Raw genomic sequence first — 18,190 nt, forward strand, 5'->3', positions numbered from 1 at the left:
TGTTGGGAACTCCTCCCAACATTTCGCAATATATGGATTACATTTAACTTTATATGAAAAACCCTATTGCCATGTTCCTCGAGGCAGTGGAGTTCAAAGAGACATTTCAGATGATGACTGTCTATGAGTTAATCGTGGAAAACCCTCCTGTACACTCACTGGGTTGCCCAAAGAACCTCTGATCAGCCGGAAATTTTGATTAGGTCTCACATGAGTGAGATATGTTTGAAAAACTTTGTTTGTGCAGTGACACAGGCAACACGTTCAATGAATTTCTGAAGTAAGCTTGCACTGTCCTTTACTAGGACATCTTATTACCAGGTTTTGCCTATGTGTTTGACAAAGAGTTAGATAAGGGAACTGGACTAAAAGCTAACCTCCTCTTGGAGCACAGCATGCCAGGGTATCTGCTGTTAGGGGCGGACTAGAGGGCCCAACCATTGACAATTAAGTATTACTGGCCAGTGGTGCTGCAACTTTGCTGGACTGGTTGAGGGATGAAGGTTCGGATCAAAATACAAGAATGATTAAATAAATTCTGAGTGTCAAGATTTTATCATACATTCCAGTGTTATCAGTCATGGTCTCTCATCGATTACTTGGGCCACAGAGACAATACTTAGGGGGTTATTACAACTTTGGAGGAGGTGTTAATCCGTCCCAAAAGTGACGGTAAAGTGACGGATATACCACCAGCCGTATTACGAGTCCATTATATCCTATGGAACTCGTAATATGGCTGGTGGTATATCCGTCACTTTACCGTCACTTTTGGGACGGATTAACACCTCCTCCAAAATTGTAATAACCCCCTAAGTCTGGACAACTGTGACCCAAAATAAAGATGTAAGTTGGCGTGAATGGAGGAATGCCCAGTTCCTGACCATCATCCCCTCCCTGGTTGGGTACTGAGTTTGGATAGAAAAGGAAGAACAAGATGGCGGCTAGTAAATGTGAATCACTTCATTACAAATGATGAATTTATGCCCAGATATAGCGGACTGGGTTTGGGGTTCTTACAGATCAGTTGTTTCCAAAGAGGCCAACGCTTTTCATTAAAGTACCTGATCCCCAGCTATTAAATGAGACCCTGAGTTTAGATGGAGGCCGGTTGACTACAGGGAAGAGTGAAACACGTCATGTAATCCAGTTAGACAGCTCTTCTTAAACAAATGCTTCAAACGTATTCAAAGTATCATGAGCTCAAATATTTAGTTTTTCATCATAGAGCCTACACCTTTGCATCAAATGTACTTGCCCCTAGTGTTTTTTGGATGAAGCGGATATATGGAACACATGGTGGGGTGTGGAATGGTAGTCACGTTTCTTGCACAGAATGGTGGAAAACTTAGGTGTGGAAAGAATTGTGGGCTGCTGGCTTGCTAATGCTAGCAATATATACACACAGGAGATATGACTGGTTAGGATTAATTCTGAAGCAGTGCCACAGTGTTATGACGTGGAAGGGTGAAGCTGTTGTATTGTATAAACCCTGTCTTTCAAATGTGAGAAAATGGATGAAGGAAGAGAGACTAGTGGGCCAGGAGAACCAGTGAGCAGATAGTAGAACTCTATTGTGGCTTGTGTTACATGACAGCTTGGAGACCGTGAATGAGGATACTGGCATGATGCTTCTATCAGGACTTTCTTGAGCGCTATGTTACAATTACTAGTTGAATGAAGGTTTGACTTGCACAATCCTGTCCCCTTTTTGGATTAGTAAAGATGCAATGTGTCAAAGTAAGAAAATTATCTAAGGTCTGCAACTTTTACTGATTACTATACGGTATTGGGCTCACTTTCACCAACTTCTGACATCTGATGTTCAAGGTTAGTACACACCAACACTGCTACATTTCATGTATTTATCTATTAAAAATGTTTATCAAATATAGGGGAAATAAATAAATAATTTCATGCATACCTTTTTTACTAGAATGTCATAGCCCTCTCGTGAGAATCCGGAATGCGTAGTCACATTTCTCTCAGTCAGAAACTCCCCTTTTATCACTGTGTGACATAAAGCAGGACGTCAGCACCAAATTCTTCTCACATATAATAGCTGTGGGCATGCACATGGCAACCTAGTCCAGGAGAAGAGCTTGCCTTGTTTGGCTTGACCTACAGGTCGAGTCCAAGCTCCAGAAGCACACAGTATGTGGGTCGTGGCAGAGTCAGTGGCATCGGGCGATCTTCAAAAGTGTTGGGTCAGATATATCTGCCTCAAAAAGCAATGCGTGATTGCGAGAGGAAACAAATGTAAAATCTGGAAAGGGTTTTTTGAAGAATTATAGTGCAACTCTGTGCTCCAAACTAGCCTAACTCTCCGGATGGATTTTGGGGTTTGTCCAGCTAAAGAAAATGTTGACCAAAGTTGGACTTTTTGTCCAATTTCCCTATAATATGTTTATAAAGCCATAATTCATAGGTGGCATACCTAGCTAGGAAATCAGTTTCCACAAGGGCTGTAATTGTTCACTTTCCCATTATTTTTTTATCTTTCTATCCTACCAATTTAAAACTGGTTCCCAATAATACATTATGTTTGCGGCTATCTTTGCAATGGAGAGGGTGGAAAGTAAAACAAATCCACACACGTCACAATCTCTGGCGATAGAATATAAAGCTTGAGAGATTGTAAAGGTTCATACAGTGGTGTTGTATCACAGGTGAAGGAGACTGCAGATTCAGACAGCATACAGGTTATGCCAAATTTGTATTTGCTTTAGTCTCAGTCAGTGATTGTCGACACAATACAATGAATTGCCAACTCAGAAACACCTGACTAAAGTGCATTGCATATGGATTGCATATGGACCTTCCAAAGGGAATGATTTCACTCAACAGGCTATACAGAATGGAACTGCTTAGCTGGAGTGTACTGGAGGACAAGGCAGCAACACAGTGTACTGATTCTGAAAATATGTGAGTGGCTCATACATTTAGCAAACATTAAACTGAAGACAGAGCATCCTTGGGTGTCCCTACCCTAGTGAATAAACTTATCACCACTGGACAGACCTGGCCCTTAAATGACCTAACAGCATTAGCATTTTAGTGCACATTACAAGTTTAATTTATTCATCAATTCATCCATTTACACCTTTGCACCATTTTCAATCCCTTTAACCTGCATTTTGGTGACCATAATTTCATGTAATGAAAAGCATTGAGATGCTGATCATTATGAAGCATCACAACCAAATAAGCACACAAATTACATTTCTAATCACTAGAGTTATGATTGTTAGAATCACTATTGCCACCTCTGGTTTCGGAAAAGTTTTTTAAAGACTCACCAAAATCCCAATTGCAGAAGAAAGACTGTAGATGGAAATCTACACATGGGCAGGCATCTGAGGGGGGACAGATATTGAAGAGCGAAATCATGACGAGGCAGGTCCACTTGTGTTGCATGACTGGTGGCAGAAGCACTGGTGCCTTGGCAGGGCTAGTGATCACAAGAAAATCATCAATACAATTCTCATTTCTGAGACCAATAGATTTTATCATCTTTAACTAAACAATGATGTACTGTTGCACAAAAACCAAGACATAAGTATTATTATTAGTCTCATCGACACTTTCTACTATACGCAGTGATACAATCGTATTAGATGGACTACATACACCTTGTAGTACATACAGTTTCATGAAGCATGCCCAGGTAAAGTCAATAGTTCTATATTTTGTGATCTAAAGCATCCAGACAGCATTTATGTAGGCTGTTAGTCCTGACATGCCTTAGGGTGGTCACCCCTAACTTTTTGCCTGCCTCCCTCCACTTTCTGGACTCTGTTTTTGCTGGCTTTTAGACTCTGCGCACTTTACCACTGCTAACCAGTGCTAAAATGCATATGCTCTCTCCCTTTAAACATGGTAACTTTGGATCACACCCAATTGGACTATTTAATCTACTTACGAGTCCCTAGTAATGTTCACTGTATGTGCCTAGGGCCTGTAGATTGAATGCTACTAGTGGGCCTACAGCACTGGTTGTACCACCCACTCAAGTAGCCCCCTTACCTTGTCCCAGGCCTGCCATTGCAAGGCCTGTGTGTGCAGTTTCACTGCCAATTCGACTTGGCATTTAAAAGTAATTGCCAAGCCTAAAACTCCCCTTTTTCTACACATAAGGCACCTCTAATGTGTGCCCTAGGTAACCACTAGAGCAGGGTGCTGTGTGGGTAAAAGGTAGGACATGTACCTGTGTAGTTTACATGTCCTGGTAGTGTAAAACTTCTAAATTCGTTTTTACACTGCAGCGAGGCCTGCTCCCTTCATAGGCTAACATTGGGGATGCCCTCATACATTATTGAAGTGGTAGCTGCTGATCTGAAAGGAGCAGGAAGGTCATATTTAGTATGGCCAGAATGGTAATACAAAATCCTGCTGACTGGTGAAGTTGGATTTAATATTACTATTCTAGAAATGCCACTTTTAGAAAGTGAGCATTTCTTTGCACTTAAATCTTTCTGTGCCTTACAATCCACGTCTGGCTTGGTTTAGTTGACAGCTCCTTGTGCATTCACTCAGACACAGCCCAAACACAGGGTACTCAGCCTCACTTGCATACATCTGCATTTTGAATGGGTCTTCCTGGGCTGGGAGGGTGGAGGGCCTGCTCTTACACAAAGGACAGCCACACCCACTACTGGGACCCTGGCAGACAGGATTGAACTGAAAGGGGACCTGGTGCACTTCTAAGCCACTCTTTGAAGTCTCCTCCACTTCAAAGGCACATTTGGGTATAAAACGGGGCCTCTGCCCTACCACCTCGGACACTTGCTGGAGAAGAAACCTGCATCCTGCCAAGAAGAACTGCCTGGCTGCCTAAAGGACTCACCTGACTGCTTTCTACAAAGTACTGCTGCCTTGCTGTTGCCCTGCTGCCTTGCTGAACTCTTGCCTTGCTGCTGAAGTGCTCTCCAAGGGCTTGAATAGAGCTTGCCTCCTGTTCCCTGAAGTCTTAGGACCAAAAAGACTTCTCTTTTTCAACTGGATGCCTTGTGCGCCGAAGAAATTCGATGCACAGCTTGCTCCACGGTGAAAAATTCACCGCACGCCGATCTGGAAAGACGCCACTTGATGCGGCGCCTGCAGTGCGACCGGAACTTCGACGCACGGCCTCGTCTGGACAACGCGGCCCGACTTCAGAGAGGAAATTGACGCAACGCCTGCCGTGAGGGAGAAGATTCCACGCACAGCCCACCGGAACGACGCGCAGCAGAATAACAAGCCAGGATTCCACGCACAGACCCCGGGACATCTGGTAATCCCGCGAACCACAGAAGGAGACTGTCCGCATGCCGGAAAACGACGCACGACTTCCCCGCGTGAAAAATAATGACGCAAGCCCGTGTGTGCAGGGGCGAAACCGACGCACACACCATTTTTCCACGTATCTCCTCCTCTGCGGCCCTTTGTGGGGATTTTCCACTTTAAACCAGGTACTTTGTGCTTGAAAGGGACTTTGGGCCAGATGTAGCAAAAAAGAATTTTGCAACTTGCAAATTGCAAGTCACACCGACTCGCAAATTGCAACTCGCAAAATAGTATGCAGGAAGGTGTCTCAGACACCTTCTGCGACTCGCTATAGGGTCGCAAAGACCCACCTCATGAATATTAATGAGGTGGGTCGCAAATTGCGACCCCATAGCGAGTCCCTGCACTCACAGGGATGGTGGCCTGCTGGAGACAGCAGACCTCCATGTCTGTGACTGCTTTTTTTTAATAAAGCAGGTTTTTTTTTTTTGAATTACAGCCCGTTTCCCTTAAAGGAAAACGAGTTGCAATTCAAAAAAATAATGAAACCATTTGGTTTCATTTTTTCATAGTAGGCAGTGGTCCATTGGACCACTGCCTGCTCTGAAAAAATATTTTCAGCGACATTCACAAAGGGGAAGGGGTCCCGTGGGGACCCCTTCGCGTTTGCGAATGCGTTACCACCCTCTTCAAGTGGGTGGTAACTGCGAGTTGGTTTGCGACCGCTTTCGCGGTCACAAAGCAAATCAGCATGGCGATGAGGTCGCAAATAGGAAGGGAACACCCCTTCCTATTTGCGAGTCGGATTCACATTTTGCGAGTCGGTACCGACTCGCAAAATGTGAATCTGCATCGCGATGGCCGTTTTGCATGTCGCAAACTGCGTTTTTCGCAGTTTGCGACATGCAAACCGGTTGCTACATCTGGCCCTTTTTTTGCTTTTTAAAGACTTAAGACACTTTGGGGGTCATTCTGACCCTGGCGGTAAAAGGCAGTTACCGCCGGTCAGACGACCGCCATAACACCGCCGCGGCCGCGGTAACCCGCCAGGGTCATTCTGACCCACAACTGCCAAACCGCCAAAAACCCGACCTCCACTGAAGGCCGCCACATCAGCGGTCAGCGATAAACTGGAGATGACCAAACCTCCACCGTCACGCCAACAGAAATACGCCCATGCCATTACGACCCACGAATCCACGCGGCGGTCTTTCAACCGCGGTATCCCATTGGCGGTACACACCGCCGCGGTCAAAATACACACACATCTACAAAACACTGCCACATTGGACAATTACAAATACACACACCTGATACACATACAAACACCACTCCCACACAATCAATACGATATAAAACACACACCCACATCACCCACAAACCCCCACAAATCGAAATTCAGAGACAAGGCGCAATACACAGAGAGAGAGCACAGGGAACGCAAACCACAACACACACAGGAACCCAACATCATCCCCCACACTACATCTACGCACAAAACACCACACACCACTACACTCATCACCACAAACACCACCCCACACCTCATCCACACCACCCCATGGCACCCCAAAGACACCCCAGGTTCTCGGACCAAGAACTCAGGGTCATGGTGGAGGAAATAATTAGGGTAGAGCCCCAGCTCTTCGGCACACAGGTGCAGCACACCACAATAGCCAGGAAGGCGGAGCTATGGCAAAGGATCGTCGACAGGGTCAACGCTGTGGGACAGCATCCCAGAAATCGGGAAGACATCCGAAAGCGCTGGAACGACCTACGGGGGAAGGTGCGGACGATGGTGTCAAGACACAACATCGCTGTGCAGAAGACTGGCGGCGGACCCCCACCCACTCCACCCGAATTCACAGCATGGGAGCAAGAGGTCTTGAACATCCTGCATCCTGAGGGCCTCGCTGGAGTAGGCGGAGGAATGGACTCTGGTAAGTCTAATCTCAACTACTTCACCCCCCCCAACCACCAGCATGCCAACCCACACCCCCACCCCACCCCCAACCCCCCAGCACATATCCTCCCTGCTAATGTCTCACCAGCACAACCCACCCTAACCAACACCAACCCCTGAATGCCAACACAAACCATGGACACCCATCACCTAAGCATGACCACTGCACATACCCATACCCCCCCCCCAAACCACCCTCACAACTCCTCCCACAAGGGAATGCCAGCACTGGGGGACAAGGGCACCCACAAATCGCACGCCATTGCACACACAGAAGCAATAACCATACTCTTTTACCCCTGCAGGGCCCGAACGCCAACACACCGCCCCGGAGGGTCCAGAAATGTCCATCCCACCCCCAGAACAGGCTCCCAGTGATGACAGCAGCTCTGTCGACCTAGAACCTGATGACCAGCCCGGACCATCGGGGACCTCTAGACAGTCGGTTCCCGTCAGGCAGCCACAGGCCACAGCAGACCTACCCCCCTCTGGACACCCCAGCACAGCACCCACCCAGCGGGCCCATGCCTCTGTCTCCAGGACAGGTCAAGCAGCGGTGTGTCTACCACTACAGGGCACCCAGGGCAACCCACCACCCTAACAACAACAGGGACCTGGGGGCAGTGGTAGTGGGCACACCGTCCAGGGGACAGAGGCCCAGGAACAAAGGGGAACTGGGAGGGCTGCTGTGCGACAGAGGGAGGACAGGCCTAGGGAACCCACTGTCCAAGAGGCCCTCACCACCATCATGGGAGCGTACCACCACTCCCAAGTGACGATGGCGACGGTCCTGGCCAGGTTCCAGGAGATCCAGGCCATGCAGGAGGGCCAGTACATGGGGTTCCGGGAAGAACTGCGCAGCATCAGTTCCGCAATGGGTACAATCGTGGTGGCACTCAACCAGATTGTCACCACATTGCGGGACCATGTGGCCCCCCAAAGGGCCCCTGCCACTAGCATGGAGGAAGAACAGCCCACCACCTCCGCCAGCGCTAGTGGTCAGGAGGCCACGACACAACAGCAACGGGCCACCCGGACCCCACCCCCTGCAGAACAAGAACCACCCCGCAAGAAAGGCCTGAGATCTAGGAAGAAGACAGAGTAGGATGTCAAGACCCCCGCCATGCACGGATCCCCCCGGATGTCATCCCACTGTCCCACTTGTTCACCCTGTCCAACCTTGAACTGCCCCTGCTCCACCTTCCACAGGCATATGGACAATGCACCTGTGCGAACGAGAGTCTGGACTCTGCCATGGACATGCCTCCACCATCACCCATCACCCTTTTTGAACTATACACCAATTTTTGCACTTCAATAAACACAATTATTGCACAAAAACCATCTGGAGTCTGCTATTAATTTTTTTAAACCAAATGTATTCGATATAACCAACCAAAAATGTCCAATTACATTGTGATGACAACATACCAGTGTCACACAGCGGTAGTCCATGGGGAAATAAACCAGAGGGCACTACATGGGGACCAGATCACTGAAATAGGAAGGCAAATTCACAACTAAGTTACCATACATTGGGGTGAAAGGTCAGACAGTAGAGAGCCAGTACTGTTACAGATATAATAAAATGCAGGAGTAGATTCTTACCTGTGTGTTACTAGAAATACTGCAGTATCACTCTGTCCCTGTTGTCTGTGTCGTCCTCTTCGTCTTCCTCCTCTTCACTCTCCGCAGGCTCCACAGCGGCCACAACACCACCATCTGGACCATCCTCCTGCAGGAAAGGCACCTGGCGTCGCAAAGCCAGGTTGTGAAGCATGCAGCAGACCACGATGATATGACACACCTTCTTTGGTGAGTACATTAGGGATCCACCTGTCATATGCAGGCACCTAAACCTGGCCTTCAGGAGGCCGAAGGTCCGCTCGATCACCCTCCTAGTACGCCCATGGGCCTCATTGTACTGTTCCTCTGCCCTTGTCCTGGGATTCCTCACTGGGGTCAATAGCCAAGGCAGGTTGGGGTAACCAGAGTCACCAATTAGCCACACACGCTGTCTCTGTAGCTGTTCCATCACATAAGGGATGCTGCTATTTCGCATGACGTACGCGTCATGCACTGACCCTGGGAACATGGCATTTAAATGGGAGATGTACTGGTCAGCCAAACAGACCACCTGGACATTCATCGAATGATAACTTTTTCGGTTCCTGTACACCTGTTCATTGTCTTTTGGGGAGACCAAAGCCACATGGGTACCATCAATGGCACCAATGATATTGGGAATGTGTCCAAGGGCATAGAAATCACCCTTCACTGTAGGCAAGTCACCCACCTCAGGGAAAATGATGTAGCTCCGCATGTATTTCATCAGGGCAGACAACACTCTGGACAATACCCTTGAAAACATAGACTGAGACATCCCAGATGAAATGGCCACTGTAGTTTGAAATGATCCACTAGCCAAAAAATGGAGTACTGACAGCACCTGCACTAGAGGCGGAATCCCTGTGGGTTGGCGGATGGGTGACATCAGGTCTGGCTCCAGCTGGGCACACAGTTCCTGTATAGTGGCACTGTTGAGTCTGTAGGTGAGTATGACATGTCGTTCTTCCATTGTCGACAGGTCCACCAGCGGTCTGTACACGGGAACATTCCTCCGTCTCCTCGCAAGTCCCAGCGGATGGTGCCTAGGAAGGACAACATGGAGCACAGAGTCAATCAACCCACAGGTAAGTTCCCACAGCCTGCACAGTACACGAATCTCTCTGGATTGAATGGCTTGTATGAGTGTCGATGCAAGGCCTAGCCATGTGTGACGCAGTAGGAATTAAGCCATGTGGGCCCTTGAAATGGCGGCTGCCTGACCTGTGAAGTGTGACAATGTGAAGTGAGGTCATTGCGCTGGCGTGGCACGCCGTGGCGGTAGGCGGTCGGAGACCGCGGCGCAAAGCAGCATTGGTTAACATTGAACCCTATGGGTTTCAGGAGCCAATGACGATGTGCGCCGGCGGTCGCGGTACGCACCGCCGCGGTACGCACCGCCGCGGGCGTGACCGCCATTTTCTCTCTGCTTAATCACACGAGACCTGAGCATCCACAGGAGAGGACCTATACTGCAAGTGCTGCTGTGACCTCGGTCTGGAAGTGACAATGGCTGCTGCGACTCGGGAAAGGGCCCCCGCCTTCAGTTCCGAAGAGTTGGAGAAGCTCGTGGACGGGGTCCTCCCCCAGTATGCGCTACTCTACGGTCCTCCAGACCAACAGGTGAGTACACGGGGGCCAATGCATAGTGGGCAATGCCTGTGATGAGTGGGGTGGATGTACGATGGAGGGGAGGGGAGCGAATTACGAATGCATGGCACGACAGATGAGAGCATGTGCCACATGGCAAGTTTGGGGAGGGGGGCCACTCACATCGAGCATGCAGAAAAGTGATGATGTTTCTTTTCCCCCCCTGTACATGTCACATAGGTCAGAGCCCATCAGAAGATCGATATTTGGCGTGCCATCGCCAAGGACATCCGGGCCCTCGGGGTCCACAACAGACGGGGCACCCACTGCCGCAAGAGGTGGGAGGACATCCGCCGCGGGAGCAGGAAGACCGCCGAGGCTCTGCTGGGGATGGCCTCCCAACCTAGGAGGGGAGCCAGTCGTACCTTGACCCCCCTGATGTCCCGGATCCTGGCGGTGGCCTACCCCGATTTAGATGGGCGCTTGAGGACATCACAGCAGACACAAGGGGGTGAGTACCAGCACATTCAGCTATATTTGCGCGCAGTGGAGGTGCCTGGGTGGGGGAGGAGGGCTGTGGGTATTCCTAGGCCAGGGCGATTTCTGTAGGCTAGGCCCCTCCGTGAGGTATGGTCGTGTGCCCCCGCCCCCCACCTCTGTAGGGTGCCTAGTAACGCTATTCATGGACCTGTGTATTCTGTGTGGGCAGTTGTCGCCCATAGGCTTGTAGGGCATGTCCCAGTGAATGAGTAGTGTACCCCAAGTGCGCAGCGTAGTGCAGGGGGCTTCTGTGTCTGTCCTCTCCGCCAACGGTGTCCCCAATGCATGCACTCAACTTGTCTTTATTTCTCCACCCCCCCCCCATTTTCTTTGTTTTTCTGTGAATGTGTGCATTAGCATCATCAGGCGGAGGAGAAGTAGCATCGGCACAAGAGGGAGCTGCATCTCACATGGCCCCGGAGGGCCATGCAACGGACTCCGACATGACCAGTGAGACGGAGGGCGAGGGGGGCTCCACCACGGGGACCCGTGCAGACGTCAGTGACACCGACACGTCCTCGGATGGGAGCTCCCTTGTGGTGGCGGCAACATCCGTGCCCACCGAAACTACAGGTACAGCCGCCACCCAGCGCACCAGCTCCGCCCTCCCAGCAGCCCCTCGGCCTTCGGCCCGTGCCCGCACGGCCAGGAAGGCGGGCATCTCCTTCGCCCCAGGCACCTCAGGCCCTGCCCCAGTCACCCCTGCTGCCCTCAGTGAGGAGGTCATTGACCTCCTGAGGACCATAATTGTTGGGCAGTCTACCCTTTTGAATGCCATCCAGGGTATGGAGAGGGAGGTGCATCAAAGCAATGCATACCTGGAGGGCCTTCATTCGGGTCAGGCTGCCCAGCAGCGATCGTTCAACGCTCTGGCCTCAGCACTGACGGCAGCGATTGTCTCTGTCTCCAGCCTCCCTCTTCTAACTCCCTCCACCCAGTCCCACTCCCCTGTTCCTCTGCCTATCCCATCCACACCTACAGACCAGCCTGCACACACCTCAACACCAAAGGGAAGCTCATCCAGACATAAGCACCACAGAACACACAAGCATTCACACAAGCAACATACAGATGCAGACATGCCAACAGCCACTACCTCCTCTGTGTCCCCCACCTCCTCGTCTCCCTCCTCCCTCCCTGTGACGTCTACACTCACACCTGCATGCACACCACCATCAGCCAGTACACCCATCACCAGCACACCCTCCAGCCCAGTCCGCACACGTGCAGTCACCACCCCCACTGCCATGTACACGTCCCCTGTGTCCTCTCCCAGTGTGTCTGTCACCCCCGCTTCCAAACCACACAAACGCAGGCAGGCACCCAACCAACAGCCATCCACCTCACGTCAGCCTCCAGCCCAAGCACCTGCACCCAAAGACACCAGACTTGACTCTCCTACAACCATATCCTCTTCCTCCACTCCCATACCCACTCCAGCTACCCTTCCCATTGCTCCTAAAAAACTATTCCTCTCTAAAGTGAACCTCTTTTCCTCACCTGACCCACCCCCTCCATCTCGTAAGAGTTCCAAAAACACCTCAGCCACCACCAGCCCAGCAACTCCCAAGAACATCGTGTCTGGTTTTTGGAGTCCGCCCTTTCCTTGGGCAGGGACATCGGCCAGCAGCAAAGGCACATCCAGCCTCCCCCCCCCCCCGGGAAAAGGAGCAAAAAACTGAAGGGCAGGCACGAGAGGCCTGATACGCCTGCCCCCAAGGAGGGTAGCCTTGCACCGTCACCTGCCAAATCGGGTAAGGGAGCCAAGGGCCACGGAGAGTCTGCCAAGGAGGGCAAGGGCAGCAAAGCGCAAAAGGCACGGAGCAGCCGACCTGGCCATGAGGGCCCCACCAGCCCCATTCCGGGGGTATCGGAGGAGACCCAGGGCCCCAGGACTCCATCACAGGAGTGCCCCGCAACGGAAAGGTCCGATGCTGACTGAGCGGGAAGTATTGGCCAGGTGTGGTTCACTCGAAACACAAGACAGGCACCGCTGAACAGGGCCCCGCCGTGAGGAGCACCGCTGAACAGGGCCCGCCGTGAGAAGCACCGCTGAACAGGGCCCGCCGTGAGAAGCACCGCTGAACAGGGCCCCGCCAAGACAGGCACTGCTGAACAGGGCCCGCCGTGAGGAGCACCGCTGAACAGAGCCCCGCAGTGAGAAGCACCGCTGAACAGGGCCCCGCTGTGAGGAGCACCGCTGAACAGGGCCCCGCCAAGACAGGCACTGCTGAACAGGGCCCGCCGTGAGGAGCACCGCTGAACAGGGCCCCGCCGTGAGAAGCACCGCTGAACAGGGCCCGCCGTGAGGAGCACCGCTGAACAGGGCCCGCCGTGAGGAGCACCGCTGAACAGGGCCCGCCGTGAGAAGCACCGCTGAACAGGGCCCGCCGTGAGAAGCACCGCTGAACAGGGCCCCGCCAAGACAGGCACCGCTGAACAGGGCCCGCCGTGAGGAGCACCGCTGAACAGGGCCCCGCAGTGAGAAGCACCGCTGAACAGGGCCCGCCTCGAGAAGCACCGCTGAACAGGGCCCCGCTGTGAGGAGCACCGCTGAACAGGGCCCCGCCAAGACAGGCACTGCTGAACAGGGCCCGCCGTGAGGAGCACCGCTGAACAGGGCCCCGCCGTGAGAAGCACCGCTGAACAGGGCCCGCCGTGAGAAGCACCACTGAACAGGGCCCGCCGTGAGAAGCACCGCTGAACAGGGCCCTGCCGTGAGGAGCACCGCTGAACAGGGCCCGCCGTGAGAAGCACCGCTGAACAGGGCCCCGCCGTGAGGAGCACCGCTGAACAGGGCCCCGCCAAGACAGGCACCGCTGAACAGGGCCCTCCTGTCAAGCACCGCTCCGCTGGGCCCTCCTGTCAAGCACCGCTCCGCTGGGCCCTCCTGTCAAGCACCTCTCCGCTGGGCCCTCATCTCAAGCACCGCTCCGCTGGGCCCTCCTGTCAAGCACCGCTCCGCTGGGCCCTCCTGTCATGCACCGCTCCGCTGGGCCCTCATCTCAAGCACCGCTCCGCTGGGCCCTCCTGTCATGCACCGCTCCGCTGGGCCCTCCTGTCAAGCACCGCTCCGCTGGGCCCTCATCTCAAGCACCGCTCCGCTGGGCCCTCCTGTCATGCACCGCTCCGCTGGGCCCTCATCTCAAGCACCGCTGGCCCATTGGCAGGCCCGGTTCTGTGTCGGCCAGGGCTTCAGGAGGCACTCTGCCCACCATGCCTCCTCCATGACCAGTGGACTCTGTAATCCACCTGATGGACTGTGGCTTTGCACCCCCCAGGATGGCACAGTGGGCAATCCACCCACTGTAGAGACTTGAGAGACTGTGGCTTTGCTCTCCCCAGGATGGCGCCGTGGGCAATCCACCCACTGTAGAGACTTGAGAGACTGTGGCTTTGCACTCCCCAGGATGGCACAGTGGGCATGGAGGCCCTTCGTGGATCTGGCGTCGTGGACTCATGTGGCTGAGGTGCCCCCCCTTCCCTTCCCCCTGAGGTGGCAGTATTTTATTTTTGTGATGCCCCAGCAGTGTTCTCTCCAATGGACTCGATCTCGTGTGTGGGCTTTGCCCATGTGTTGCTGCACATTGGCCCACGGACATTTGAACTTTGAAAAACTGTGTCGGACTTTTGCTACTTGTATATATATAGTTCTAGATGTGTAATAATTGTTTATATATTGCTAAGTTCGCTATACTTAATTATTGCTATAATATAGTTCTATTTTTACAATCATTGCCTTTTGTCTTTGCATTTTTGTTTTGGGGGTTTGGGTGTCACTCTGACTTTTTAATCTGCATTGGTGTGTAGGTATTTCGGTGGGGGTGAGGGTGGGGGTGGTTGTGTGGCGTATATGTGTGTGCCCGTAACCTTTCCTCCTCCTCCCTCCCCTGTGTCGCAGGTGCAGTACTCACCGTTGTCGTCTGCGGCGACATTCGTGATCCTGGAAGAAGAGCAGGAAGGCAATGGCTGGGAGGATGTGGAGTTCCGGTTCCATTCTGTCCCGATTCCGCGTGGAGTGTGTCGAGGTGAGCGTTTTCCATTGGAAATGTCTGTTTCCGCCGTGTTTTTATCGGCGGGGCTTCCGCCCCGGAAAAGGTGGCGGATTGGTGAGTCGTGATAGGGTGGGCGGTACATTGTCTGCCGCCTGGCTGTTGGCGGTGACCGCCGCGCTGTTTGTTTGTGCCGCCGTGGCGGTCGGAGTGTTAAAGCGGCGGCCTGTGTTGGCGGTTCCCGCCAGGGTCAGAATTCCATTTTTTGGACCGCCAGCCTGTTGGCGGGTTGGCCGCCGCTTTAACACTGACCGCCAGGGTCGGAATGACCCTCTTTATATCACTTTTCAGTGATATCTCTAGAATTTCATATTACATCTTTTATAGTTTTGACCTGCAAATACCCAGATAAATATTATATATTTTTCTAAACACTGTGTGGTGTATTTTTGTGGTGCTATATTGTGTTAATGTATGATTTATTGCACAAATACTTTACACATTGCCTTCTAAGTTAAGCCTGACTGCTCAGTACCAAGCTACCAGAGGGTGGGCACAGGATAATTTGGATTGTGTGTGACTTACCCTGACTAGAGTGAGGGTCCTTGCTTGGACGGGGGGTAACCTGACTGCCAACCAAAGACCCCATTTCTAACATAGGCCTTCTAAGTTTGCAATATAGTAGCACATTAAAGCAAGACTTCCTACCAAATAATATTAGTTGCCATGAACAAAAAGCAAAACACTAATTGCACCCCTCATGCAAAGCGTCACCTAGAAAACCAAAAAGGCCTGGTACCAACTCTCTATTAAAGAAAGTCAAAACATCCCTATCAAAAAGCAGCTGCAGTATTACTGTTCATACACTAGTACTCATTTAAATTGATTGAGTCAGGACATCATCATATTGTATTAACAACAGAAAAAACAATAAACAAGGAGTTGAGACCTATCCATTCTACACTGAAGATGTAGAAAGATATCCTCAAGCCTGGAAACACCCGTATTCCTATAAACCACCTTAAACCTGTTTGATTTTACGAAAGAGTTGAAGATGCATCTTTTTACAGAATACTAAATCATGATGAAGTAAAAATCCTCTTCCAGTCTCAAACCCCAGCTACCCCCTTCAAGTAATCCTAATTGTATTTTTTTTCTTTAACATTGTAGAGCACTCTAGTGCCTTTCTGTTAGGATTGTACTATACAACTCCTACATACACAGATTCATACATACATGGCTTTGCCAAATCTTAAAGTTCTAATATGCACATTGCATTTCACTGACTCACATGCCCACTTGTGGGTGCTGCCTTACTCCCCTACTGCCAGCTGAGATGGGGTAGTGCCAAATCAGAAGGAACCTGCTACTCAATGATACCCCCATGCGTGTATTTCAGTGGATCACCCTTCTGCTTCCCAGCTCCCAGCAAAAATCTGCAGATGTGCTGTGAGATCCAAAATAGGGAAGGGCAGAAGCCAAACTTCTCCAGCAACCTCTTCTGAACACGTCTACTTTGGGCCCCAGCGGTCACGCGTCCACAGAAGATAGCCACCACATCAGCACATTTCTGTGGTAGCAATCTTAGTTGAGAGAGCTTACCCTCACAATCGAATATGGTTACCATCTAGGTAGGTTTAAAGATCACAACACACATTTCACATTTTTCTTCTGTGCCTTATTAGTTTTCTCTGTCCCCATCCAGCCTGCAGCATGTACATCACCTTTTGAAAGGAAAGACAGAGCAATGTGTTGCTGGGGAAATATAGTCTTGGGTAAGCAATGCATTTGGGGTCCATTGCACCATTCAACTCACAGGCAATCCTCTTCACGAATGCACCACGGTGGAGGTGGTGCTTATCAGTTTTTGCACAACATTGGAGCCTCCAAGCAGAAAAGAAGTCCTGCAAACGCTTGCTCCTGTTGAACTATGCAGGTGAAGATAAGGTAAAAATACTCCTAATCCTGCCAACCCCAGTGGAAGAGTTTCATGCTGTGGTTGACATCCTAAAAACGCAGGAGTTACATCGCAGTGAAGGCAAGTCATCACATTCCAGCAAAGTTCAAGGAGTCAGTTGCAGACGGCATCACTGGATTCACCAGCGGCGTTGGTCCAGAGTCGTCCGAAGTTGATTTCCTTGAATTTTCACCAGCTTTTCCTTTCAAGGGCCCAGGGACTGGATAGGGCACCACTTGTCAGGGCAGAAGCCTCAGCAGACAGTCCAGGTGCTGGTAAGGGAAGTCTTTGATGGCCAAAAATTAAGGAAGCAGGAGAGAGTCCTGCTTATCCCCTTGATAGTTTGGCAGAGCAGTAGGCTTTGATGGCCCTGAGACTTCAGAACAGGGGGCAAGCTCTGTCCAAGCCCTTGGAGAGTCCTTCTCAAGCAGGAATATACCACAAAGTCCAGTTTTTGTTCCCTTGCACAGGCAGAAGCAGCAACTGCAGGATAGCTCCACAAAGCACTGTCACAGACAGGGCAGCACTTCTCCTCAGTGCTTCAGCTATTCTCCAGGCAGAGGTTCCTCTTGATGACCAGAAGTGAGATAAAGTCTGTGGTTTTGAGTGCCCTTCTTTTACCCATTTTATCCTTTGAAGTAGGCCTACTTCAAAGCAAAGTCTCTCTTGATTGTGAAATCCTGTCTTGCCCAGGCCAGGCCCCAGACACTCACCAGGGGGTTGGAGACTGCAGTGTGTGAGGACAGGCACAGCCCTTTCAGGTATAAATGACCACTCCTCCCCTCCCTCCTAGCACAGATGGCTCATCAGGAAATGCAGACTGCACCCCAGCTCCCTTTGTGTCACTGTCTAGTGTGAGGTGCAACCAGTCCAACTGCCAAACTGACCCAGACAGGGAATCCACAAACAGGCAGAGTCACAGAAATGGTATAAGCAAGAAAATGCTCACTTTCTAAAAGTGGCATTTTCAAACACACTATCTTAAAATCAACTTTACTAAAAGATGTATTTTTAAATTGTGAGCTCAGAGACCCCAAACTCCACATGTCCATCCACTCCCAAAGGGAATTTTCACTTTAATCATATTTAAAGGCAGCCCCCATATTAACCTATGAGAGGGACAGGCCTTGCAAAAGTGAAAAACAAATTTAGCAATATTTCACTGTCGGGACATATAAAACACATTACTTTGGGGGTCATTACAACATCGGCAGTAATAGCCGCTTACCGCCGTGCAGAAGACCGCCAATACACCGCCGCGGCTGCGGAATTCCGCCA

At 51.0% G+C, this 18,190-nt stretch overlaps 1 protein-coding gene across 1 annotated transcript in view; it reads right to left on the bottom strand.

Annotated features, from left to right (window-relative positions):
• Positions 1-18,190, bottom strand: part of LOC138260703 (metalloproteinase inhibitor 1-like) — a 74,361-nt gene that overhangs the window by 44,863 nt on the left and 11,308 nt on the right. The window contains exons 2-3 of the mRNA XM_069209200.1: positions 3,300-3,451; positions 1,925-2,010 (exon numbers count right to left, since the gene is read on the bottom strand). Coding sequence (XP_069065301.1) covers positions 1,925-2,010; positions 3,300-3,417 — 204 coding nt within the window. The 5' untranslated portion in view covers positions 3,418-3,451. The remainder of the gene's footprint in view (positions 1-1,924; positions 2,011-3,299; positions 3,452-18,190) is intronic.

The sequence above is a fragment of the Pleurodeles waltl genome, chromosome 10 (assembly GCF_031143425.1).
Source record: "Pleurodeles waltl isolate 20211129_DDA chromosome 10, aPleWal1.hap1.20221129, whole genome shotgun sequence".
Classification (NCBI taxonomy): Eukaryota; Metazoa; Chordata; class Amphibia; order Caudata; family Salamandridae; genus Pleurodeles; species Pleurodeles waltl.